The sequence below is a fragment of the Anoplopoma fimbria genome, chromosome 9 (assembly GCF_027596085.1).
Source record: "Anoplopoma fimbria isolate UVic2021 breed Golden Eagle Sablefish chromosome 9, Afim_UVic_2022, whole genome shotgun sequence".
Taxonomy (NCBI): Eukaryota; Metazoa; Chordata; class Actinopteri; order Perciformes; family Anoplopomatidae; genus Anoplopoma; species Anoplopoma fimbria.
The window spans coordinates 2438205-2449470 of record NC_072457.1 but is presented as its reverse complement, the minus strand read 5'-3'; the positions used below and the strand labels follow the sequence as shown (position 1 = coordinate 2449470).

The window sequence follows — 11266 nt, the reverse complement described above, 5'->3', positions numbered from 1 at the left end:
CCGCAGTGGTGGGGGAGAAATGTGAGGTAAGAAGGGTTGAATTAACAGTTTCATTGTTTAGTAGCAGTTTTATTGCTATTTTGGATCATAGTGAATATAAACAAAAACAGATTTTGAGAAAGTAAAGCCATTTCTTTTTGACAAATCCAATGTTCTGGGTCCGGTGGTTCTGTAATGTGGACCTCGCAGGGTTAATGGTTTGAGTCCCACTGGGGCTTCCTCATCTAAAAATATACACAGTGATGTCAGCACTAAGCAGTGTGGAAAAGGGCTTCCATCAAATGACTTATGTTAATGTTGCACAAGGTAATTTCACACTCTGGTGCTAGAGCGAGGTAATTAGATCAGGTTTTTTTTCAAACTTTGAAGGACATTATAAGTTGAAATAAAGTTTTTTATATATGTCATTAAAGATTGTTTAGCTGCAAAAGATGTTCAGCCATTGTTTTGGGATTTTCAATTCACTAATTCTAGTCAAATGCAAGTGATTAAGTCTTAAACGAATATCTACAGATTCACAGTTGCAGGAGATTACATAACATTACAGTCATTTAGCAGACGCTTTTATCCAAAGCGACTTACAATCAGTAGCTCAAAGCTTATATTACATATCATTACATATCAAAGAGATAAGATAAGATAATCCTTCATTAGTCCCGCAGCGGGGAAATTTACAAGGAAGGACAATTCACATTCTCTGTAACAACAGTTTGAATTTCGAATTCTGTGTTACTGCAGCTTAATATCTGCTATAGTCAACATTGTTTTGACATGACATGACTAATCAAAATACAACATGAATGTGAAAGGAATAGCTCTATTGTCCCTGACAGCTTTACTGTTTTGGTTCCCTCTCATCAATAGGCAACCGTTTTCAGCTCCAATAAACACGCTATAATATAGATTATAGATTTACATAGTCATTACCTAGTGGCTAAAGAGCCTAAAAAACAGACCTACAAAACCAGAGCTAAAAGGAGAGCAGATATTGGACTTGAAATCATCAGGTGCACACAAATGCATCTCTAAATGAATGCTAATGTTGCTCCGTGTCTGCTGGATGTGTAAATATGCAACAAGTTCCTCATATTTACATTTTTCTGCATGCTTTCTATTTCATTTTATTGTGTCTGCATGTTTTTAAAGGGTAAATGATGCATAACCTTTTAAATTTAATCTTTATATACAGTTTTTTAGGGTGACTTTGTAACATCTGTTTTGGGACTACAGATGAAAAATAGCCTCTTGGTTAACTCTGGTGCATTAACATGATTCTTTTTTTTTTATGTGCACTGTCCCTGCCTGATAAACCAATAAAAAAAAAATAATTGTATAAGGTGGGAATGTGTCAATATTGTGTTTACATCTTGTTTCTGCTGCCCCCAAGTGGCCAAAAGAATCAGTTCATGCAGCTTTGCGGCCGTTTCCCCGACTCTTCCTTTCAGCTCGGTCTCCGTGTGCTGGAGGCTCTGTCGGCGTCCGGTCTGCGTTCGGTCCGCTTCGCCCTGGAGGTCCCGGGCCTGCAGGACGTCACCGCCAACGACTTCTCCACCAAGGCGGCGGCGCTGATCGCCAGGAACGCAGAGTACAACGGCGTCAACCACCTGGTCCGCTCCAGCTGCAGGGACGCCAGGTAACATTCACTCCCCCGTACATTTATACACACCTCGCCGATTTGCTCTCCGCTTGTTCTTCCTCCTCTTGTATTCATCCGATGCTTCTCTCATCTTCATTCCTCTCCAGGCTTTGACCTCTGACCTCTTGTTCTATTCATCTCATCTCCTCCATTTATGTCTCTTTCTTCTTTCATGCACTCTTTTGTATCTTTTTCTGTCATTTGTGGCGCTCTTCACTTTTCTCCTTGGCTTGCTTGTCTTCATGCCTCTTCTTCAGTTTTTTTTTTTCTTCTTTCTTCTCTGAACTTGTCTGCCATTTTTTTTCATCTTGTTTCTACTCCTCTTTTTATATAAATATCTCTTGGCACACAATATATCTTTCTGTGTGTTTTGATTAAATTATTTCCCTCTCCTTTTTTTATTCTTCCTCCAGTATGCTGATGTACGAGATGCGAGGGAAGAAGGAGCGCTATGATGTAATCGATCTGGATCCCTACGGGAGCCCCGCCTCCTTCTTGGATGCCGCTGTGCAGTCAGTCAGCGAGGGAGGTGTGTAGCTCCGTCCGTCAATAATGCAATCAGCCCTTCAGCTTTTCATTCCTCCGTCTCTCCGGGTCTGGTAAATGGTTTATCGCTGTGATCCAAATAACACAGTGTGATTGTCTGGGACTGTCACCTGTAAAAAGAGTGATGTTAAATGTTCCATAAAGAGCTTCTGGTGAGCGGCCTGGGTTGATAGATGTGGTTAATATATATATCTGGGTAGTAAAACTGGAAACGGTTATTAAAGTTACTATAATTTTATACCGTTTTAAATAGATATTTGATAAAATCAAGTCGACAGTTGGACCAAGAGTAGTATTTAGTTTGTGAAATCTTTTTGGGAGGAGCTTAATCCTGTTTGATTTATAGGACAGTACAATGAATGATATTTACAGCCAATCTGAGCTGCTGTGATATATATATATATATATATATATATATATATATATATCTATATATATTATTTATATTTGGCATTCAAAGGTTCTATTGAGGTTTTTCGAACGAAGCCGTGAATATCTGCCATCATATTTTATGATATCACCTGAAATATAAAGGATATGAATTTGTGATATTGTGGTTGTTTGACTGTAACGTATGGTTCTGTTAGATTGCTGCCACACCGCCCTGTTACTACAGGTGTGTTTCCTCCCTTTGTGTGCGGGAGAGCAAACTGTTTTTTGACCACAGGAGGCAGAATGCCAACAAATATGGATTTAAGCAGAATGTTTTGTTTGATAAAAACATGATTTTCCAAGATTATTACATCCATCTTTTTTTCAACAAATTTAGACTTCCGGACTTAACGAATCTTATTCTACAAATCTTATAATACTGATGATATTAGTGTTGCATTAACTTAATCTGCAACTGTTCAGAAATGCCAGGTTAAACCAGAATGAACAGACTTGCAGGAAAAAAACATTCAAATGTTAATTAAGAATGTCAACGTTATGAATCGAGCTTTCGTCTATTCGATCCAGCCCTACATGTAACCCGTGTTTTTAAAGGTAATCTCACACATTCACTGCTCTTCTCTCTCTTGTCGTCTCAGCTGACTCACTGTCTCTTTGTCTCTCGTTCTCTCTCTCGCTCTCTCAGGTCTGTTGTGTATAACGTGTACCGACATGGCGGTGATGGCAGGAAACAGTGGAGAGACCTGCTACAGCAAATACGGCTCAGTCTCCATCAAAGCCAAATACTGCCATGAGATGGTGAGCACACACACACACACACACACACACACACACACACACACACACACACACACACACACACACACACACACTCACACTCACACAACATGCACAGACATGATGTGTTTGCATTCATTAAGTCCTGATCCCTGCTGCAGTGTGTTCAGTTTGTGTGGCTCTGACAGAAACACAGTAAACGTCGTCATGGTTTCTGGCCTGAGGCTACTAGTTAGATTATCTGAGCTCTGTGTGTGTACTTGTATTTCTTATACTTTTGTTAGGGTACTTCCCCCCCACCCCTTAAGGATAGAAATATGAGGAAAACTCACACACTGATGACATTTTGCAGCTCCTGGCATCATTAAAGTTATGATCCAGGCTCAGAGTTGAAGGTTTGAAGCCCGTCGCCTGTGGCTCTTTGTGGCTGTTCCTCCTCGTTTCTTTACTCCCTGCAATATATAAAGAAACATAATGCAAGAATTGAAGTTTTGTACACGTTCACTGTTCACGTGCATTTGTCGTAATTACTTTAAATGTGATCAAGAATAGCGAAACATCAAATAAGTGCAAACTAGAGCCATACAGCTTATACTACTTACTATTCCAACAGTTTGGCATCTTGTCCTGCAGCCTTTTTTTTTTTTTTTGCATAGCTCTCACCAACGACTAAAACAGGGTTCCCACGTGTCTTGAAAAAGCTGGAAAACAGTTCAACAACTATTCAGAATGCTACTTTATAGACAAAAGTATGTCGGTTATGTTGCGGAAACGCTATGAACACACCGTGCAAGTTGGATGACGTTACATAATCTTCTCAACTTGTTGTAAACAGTTGGAAGATGTTAAGTTTGCTTAAGCTGATGCTCTTGCAAGCGTGTTTTTTTTTTTTTTTTTGCCCTCAAAGGTTTAAAGGTTTGTGATTTAACTCTTGCTGGAGGGAAAGGGTTTCAAATATGGTGTTGGGAATTATTGAGTTGGATAATTATGAATGGAATGCCGGGGGTTGAATTAAGGTGTGATGAACTGATAAAGAGTCAGTGGCAGTTAATAATCAATATTCTCAGATTTGTAACTGAGCTAACGGCTAACGAGCTAACGGCAGCTACATTTACTTTAGAAAATAAAGGTTTCTCTCCAATAAGAGACAAAGTCGAGGTAGAGCAGGAACTCTCCGGATATGATTGAGGTTAGGCATTCAATCCGAAAAGGTCAAGGTTAGGTCTTGACCTTGAATGGTTATGGTTAGTAACGTTGACCTGTGAACCATCAGGAGTTATGCATTATAATTATATAAATGGGAAAAAAAATCTATATTTCTTGTTTACCCACATTTCAGACAGTAATGAGATATTTTCAGGCTTGTGATGGCACAAAAAAAATGAATCTGTGGAGAAGGACTTCAATTACGAGAGTTTAATATCAGTTTCTTCACAGTTAACGTTTTCTGAAGAAGATCAGGCTTTCTCCAACATTTCACATCTAAAACCAAAAAAAAAAATGAATGTGTGTGTGATTCGATTTTCCTTTTCCCCCTGCAGGCTCTCCGTATCATCCTCCACAGTCTGGACCAGCGGGCGGGGGTGTACCAGCGATACATCCAGCCGCTGCTCTCCGTCAGCGTCGACTTCTACATCAGGGTCTTTGTGCGCGTCTTCACGGGACAGGCCAAAGTCAAGAACTCATGCAGGTACACACACACACACACACACACACACACACACACACACACACACACACACACACACACACACACACACACACACACACACACACACACACACACACACACGTCTCCTAACAGAGAATATATGATGAAAGATGAACGATCCTGAAACTGGGTCACTGCAGCAACAAATAAAAAACAATAATGGCAGCAGCAGAACTTTGTGAGATAAGGACAAAAAGTCAGATATGGCTTTGTATAAAAAATGTAATATTGATTACTTTTGGTTAACTGAAAGTAGAGAGTCAAAATCAATATATAGACCTTTTTACAGTTTTAAAAAGATGATGGCATATGGAAGGTTGAGCATGCAGTTTGGCAACGGATGTACAGCAGAAGGCAACAGCTTGTTAAGTTATGTGAGAACCAAAGACTGAATATAAGAAGTGGACGTCGTCATCGTGACATCACTCATTGGTTTGTGGACTGATGTTATGAGGCCTCGGCATCTTGTTTTTTTTGTAACCAGTGAACGGAATTTAACATATTAGGACTGAGGAGGAGTGACGTAGAGACGCCGTATACGTCTCTGGTAGAGACCCGTCAATCACAGTAAGCCCCGCCCTAAAGCATACCCTGCTTTATGGTCTGTTTGACTCTAAATGGAGCATCATTTACTAAATGAACATCATGCTGTATTGAAGAAGACTTGGTTGAGAAAAAAACAACACAGAGATGGCGACGACCAAATCGCCAAACTCTGCTCCATAACATCAGTCCACAAAACAAAGGGTGACGTCACGATGACTACGTCCACTTCTTATACAGTCTACGGTTACTACGAGCAACCACGGAAACATTCGTCAGTTAACACGGTCACCCTTTAAACTGAAACACCTGCTGATCCTTTGAGAATCCTTTAGAACTTCAGTCCGCCGTTTGAATATCGATTATGACAACCAGACATTCTGATGCTGAGTTTGAATTCAACGTTTGAAGCTTGATAACTTGTCTGGATGACTCGGGCAAAAACTACACATCTGCTGCAAACATGCACACATCATATTTTTGATGACGTCGGCTAGTGTAAATACAGTTTGAAAACATGAATGCACATTAACCAGCTCACATGCTCACAAAAAACCCTGTTATTTCTCACACAAAACGCTCTCCCCCTCTTGTGTCGCAGTAAACAGGCGCTGGTCTACAACTGTATCGGCTGCGGGTCTTTCCACCTACAGCGGATGGGAAGGAGAACCAGCAACGGAAAACAGTAAGACGGTCCACGCTGAGAGACTCTGTGGTTCTATTTCATGTGAAACGATAATTAACAGCAAACTGACCGGCAGAGGACTCTGGTTCACCCTCTGGGCAGATGCTTCATGACGTCATATCTAGGAAACATCAAGATTTATCCTTAGAAATCTTTAACTTGTAGTTTCCAGCATCAAACAGGAAGTTAAACTCACAAAGTATGACTGACGTTGAGTAGAACGGAGCAAAGAGATGTAGTTCCATCTCTTTTAGCTGATTGAAACTCAGCTGTGGATGATGGTCACGGTTTAAAGGGACGTTTTGTCAACTTTCATACAGATGTTCAATCAGTGTTGATGGTAAATGTAGTCAATTGAATCAATAAATTCCTTTTAAATCTTACCGTTTGACGTAGTTGGTGGAAGTAAGAACTACAAACTTGGATTTGTAGTCTCCAAGCTGCAGATGTTGCTAAAAACAAAACTTCCTTTGTTTGCACCGATTGGAAATCCACATAAAAATGTAAAAGAGTTTATAGACACGTTAGCATTGAATGGATTCACATAAAAAAAAAACCTTTCCTGTAGCGCCATCATCAGGTCAGGTTTTTTTTTTACCAAATACCTACAAAACTACAACATTCCCTTCGTCCTCAGCTGCACCTTGCATTCAATGCTAACGTTAGCATGTTTACAAGCTGAACTAAGATGCTCAATATGGTTCAACATTCTGCGTGCTAGCATGTTAGCATGCCGTGCAGTAAAGATGTCTCTGTTGTGATTTCAGTGTGAAGTACTCTCCGGCCACCGGACCACCAGTTGCACCCCAGTGTGAGCACTGTGGACAGAGACATCAGGTGAGACAGACAGACAGACAGACACACACACACAGACACACACACACAGACACACACACACACACACACACACACACACAAAATGTCCTTGGCCTGTTATGTGAAGCCTGTGTCTGTCCCCTCTGTAGCTCGGCGGTCCCATCTGGGCGGAGCCTATCCACGACTTGGCATTTGTCCAGAAGGTTTTGTCCGCCGTGTCGGGGAACCCGTCCCGCTTCGGGACGTCCAAACGCATCGAGGGAATGCTCAGCATGGTGACCGAGGTATTCAGTTCCCCTCTCGTGGACGCTCTCGTTGTGCGGGTCTGGGTTTGGTCATGTGGGTGCTGTTAGCTGCGTCTGGTTACTTTCACAATGTATGAAAAAAAACAACATTGTTTTTATATCACATCTGATATTCTGCTTGTTTCAGGAGTTGGACGACGTGCCTCTTTACTACACAGTGGACAATCTGAGCAGCACCATACACTGCAATACTCCACCCCTGCTCCAGTTTAGGTAACACACACACACACACACACACACACACACACACACACACACACACACACACACACACACACACACACACACACACACACACACACACACACACACACACACACACAGAGCGTCATTTTTTTAATATATAATAGTGACATTAGCCCTGAAATGAACCACAATGGTTTTTGGCTGTGAATGATCTATGTCGGGAAAAAATGTATGAGAAAGAAAGTAATATAATAAAGTAATAAAATAAACCAGATGAATGGATAAGAGGTTGCTAGGCAACAAGCTAACTTAAAGCTTCACTCATCCACATCTCTATAATAACAGTGGATCAAATGATGAGAAATACCAAAGAATCTGCAGTTCCTCTCTTCTTCACATAACAGGAAATAAGTTCTGCTCTTTTTCTTGTTCTGCTGCCATCAAAACAAAAAGCAGCTTTAAACTTTGATTACGCTGGTAAGCTAGCACGACATGTCTGCGTAGATTCATTTGTTTCAGTCAGTGTGAACATTTTTCCCATGCTTCACACTTTTTCTTAAAGGTGCTAAATGCAAAGTTCAGACTCTAAATGGAGCATCATTTACTAAATGAACATCATGCTGTATTGAAGAAGACTTGAAACTAGAGATTGAGACCATAAACTCATGTTTACAATGTTTACTGAGGGAATAAATCAAGAGAGAAGTAGAGTCATTTTCTCATAGACTTCTATACAACCAGAGGAGTCGCCCCCTGGTGGACAGGAGAGAGAATGTAGGTTTTAATACACTTCCACTCTATCTATCTCTCTCTCTCTGCAGGTCGGCGCTCCTTAATGCTGGTCACAGGGTTTCTTGCTCTCACGCCTCTAAGAACGCCATCAAGACGGACGCTCCTCCTGCAGCCATCTGGGACATCATGCGATGCTGGGTAAACTGTAGTCTATTGTATTTACTGCAGACAGATGTTTTTAGGGTTTGCTAGATTTCCCCAAAGAAACTGATCTCATAATGCATCGTTTGTTACTCCAACACAGGAGAAGACCAATCCTGTGAAGAGGGAGAAGCTGACGGAGTCTAGCCCCGCCTTCAAGATCCTCTCCATTGAGCCCAGGTGAGTCGACAATGACCCACAATGCAACTCAGTAATCATAAAATAGAATTGACTATGTAAAAAAACTGTTTATTTACACTTTGAAGTCTCGCAAAAAACGTATTCTTAGTCTGTGTGTGTGTGTGTGTGTGTGTGTGTGTGTGTGTGTGTGTGTGTGTGTGTGTGTGTGTGTGTGTGTGTGTGTGTGTGTGTGTGTGTGTGTGTGTGTGTGTGTGTGTGTGTGTGTGTGTGTGTGTGTGTGTGTAGCTTAGAGGCTTGTTTCACTGTGAGGGAGGACGCCAACCCACAGTCCCGTAAACGCCACCTGACCCGGTTCCAGGAGAACCCGCAGGCCTTCTGGGGGCCCAAAGCTCGCGCCAGATCTTGGTAACTACCACAACAACGTCCTCACACTCACAAAAACACACACAAACAGACACACACTACAAGCAGCCATGTTTTTTGAGGACGTATAAGACACCAGTGTAAAAATGGGACTTCAGCTGCAATTCTGGAAATGTGTTTTTCTAATCACAAGCTCTGATTCATGAACAAAATTAGTTTAATTATGAATAACAATTAAAGGTTAAATGTTTTTGCACTGATTTGTCATAAAAAATGATGCATCATTTCAATGTCAAGCTGAATTTTGAGAGAAAACGACAAGTTTTAAATACTTTTATGAACCTGAATACAAATCAAATGAATATTTATATTTAATTTTAACACTCTAAAGTAGTGGAAATAATTATTGTTGAGAATAAAACCCTTAATAAACTTTGCTCCTCACACATGCTGCTCCTCCATCTCCTTCATTCCTACCCTTTCCTTCCTTTCTGATCTCCATCCTTTCCCTCCATCCATCTCTTAACCTTTCTTTCTCCATCCATCTCTCTCCTCCAGCGGCGGTATCGCTACTGACCTGCAGGACAAGAGGAAGAAGTGTCAGAACAAGAGGAAGAACCAGATCACGGAGTCCGAGCAGAAAAACGTTCACTGCAAAAGGTTCAGACAGGTCAGTTCACCTACGAGGAGACCAGAAGAAATCATTTATTTAACATGTAGGATCCTAAATATGTCCCACATTGGCTGTCAATCAAGCAGACTCTAAACATAAAACACATTTCTTCCTGTTTAACAAAAAGGCCACGTTCTTGGAAAAAAGAACAACTTAAGTGTTTGTTTGTTTTTTCTACGTAGAAAAGACCAACCTGACTCATTTCTTTTCCAAGAACAGCATATTGAGCAGTTTGTCTGCAGCAGATAAAGCTGTCTAATGATGCCAAAGTTCATTAATGATTTCTGAATTATTCAGAAGTCCTCACTTTCATTCTAGGAAGAAAAAAACAAACCCATCTGCTTACCTGGTACAGTGTTGGAAGAGGAGTAGAGCGGATCAGAAGAAATGATGGTTGTTGTCGTGGTGACAAAATGCGTCAAAGGGGCCATAAAGTGTGTCACCCTCACTAGTTAAAGGCTCATAAACTGAGATAAACAACTTCTATAAATACATCTAATCATTCTGAGGAGCACCTTCCTAAATAAATACACGACAACAAATGAGCTGGGCTGTAGTTATGTGTTCTGCTCATCCTCACCCATCACTAGGACTAGCTACGAGCTACGAGCTAACAGAAGCAAAACACGTTGGTCTCGTTGACAATTTTTCTTTCTATTATATGGATTATTGAGCACATTTTAGATATGAAAATAACTAGCTTTGTAAGCATTTTGATTATTTAATCCAACCATGTGACAGTACCTCCGCTGCCCGACAGATGGCGATATAAGACCCCACCAGTAGAACCAGGCCCGGTGGTTTAGAATAGCTGTTTTAAAGGGTTAGTAGGGATTCAATATCACACAAACTAACAGATCCGGAGGTCAGAAACTCCCGTGTCCTCCGAGGCAAAAATGACCGTTTTTGTCAAAGGAGGCTTTGAAGAGAGCATAGATCCTCGTCAAAAACACAGTTTGATGTCGGGGTAAAGCAGGAATTTACCGTTTGGCTATTTCAGAAACCGTAATATAAAATCAGCCTCAATGAGATTTGCTATTTATGTTATTGTTGTTTTGTTTGTTTTCCAGGGAACATGCACACATGGAGACAAATGCTGTTACTCCCACGACCCGGAGCAGACAAAAGAAGAGAAAACGGAGTAATCTGCTCATTTAGTCGTGGTTCATTTTTCATTTTTATTTTTTTATTTCTGGAGTTTGGACGGCGTCCTGGAGGAAGTGAGCGCGACGCACGGCCATCAGATTGGATTTGGATCGATAAGACAAACATTTAAAAACCTGTCAAAATGCAGAACATTTACATCTTTCAGTTTTACGCCAGAGCTTTTTTCTCGTTTTTGGTTCTTTTGTTATTCGACTGTTGGTTCAGTCCAATAAAGTCCTCAAGCTGAACTTAAAGGGTTTCTTTTGTCGTTCAGGTGTGAATGAAAGCAACTTACATGTGTAAAATAAAGACATTTAGGCTTCTTGGTTTCCAACATGCTGAGTTTAATAGTTGAGAAGCTTTAAAAGGAACCAACTTTTTTTTTTTTTTTTTTTTTTTAACTATTCAGGAT

The 11266-nt window shown here is 40.8% G+C and overlaps 1 protein-coding gene across 1 annotated transcript in view; it reads left to right on the top strand.

Annotated features, from left to right (window-relative positions):
* Positions 1-11089, top strand: part of trmt1 (tRNA methyltransferase 1) — a 13826-nt gene extending 2737 nt beyond the window's left edge. Inside the window, exons 3-16 of the mRNA XM_054604375.1 lie at positions 1-26; positions 1446-1633; positions 2050-2165; positions 3261-3373; positions 4894-5042; positions 6208-6291; positions 7059-7128; positions 7257-7391; positions 7540-7625; positions 8420-8528; positions 8635-8711; positions 8958-9077; positions 9594-9705; positions 10779-11089. The exon at positions 1-26 is cut by the window's left edge and continues 164 nt beyond it. Coding sequence (XP_054460350.1) covers positions 1-26; positions 1446-1633; positions 2050-2165; positions 3261-3373; positions 4894-5042; positions 6208-6291; positions 7059-7128; positions 7257-7391; positions 7540-7625; positions 8420-8528; positions 8635-8711; positions 8958-9077; positions 9594-9705; positions 10779-10853 — 1460 coding nt within the window. The 3' untranslated portion in view covers positions 10854-11089. The remainder of the gene's footprint in view (positions 27-1445; positions 1634-2049; positions 2166-3260; positions 3374-4893; positions 5043-6207; positions 6292-7058; positions 7129-7256; positions 7392-7539; positions 7626-8419; positions 8529-8634; positions 8712-8957; positions 9078-9593; positions 9706-10778) is intronic.
* The last annotated feature ends 177 nt before the right edge of the window (positions 11090-11266 follow it).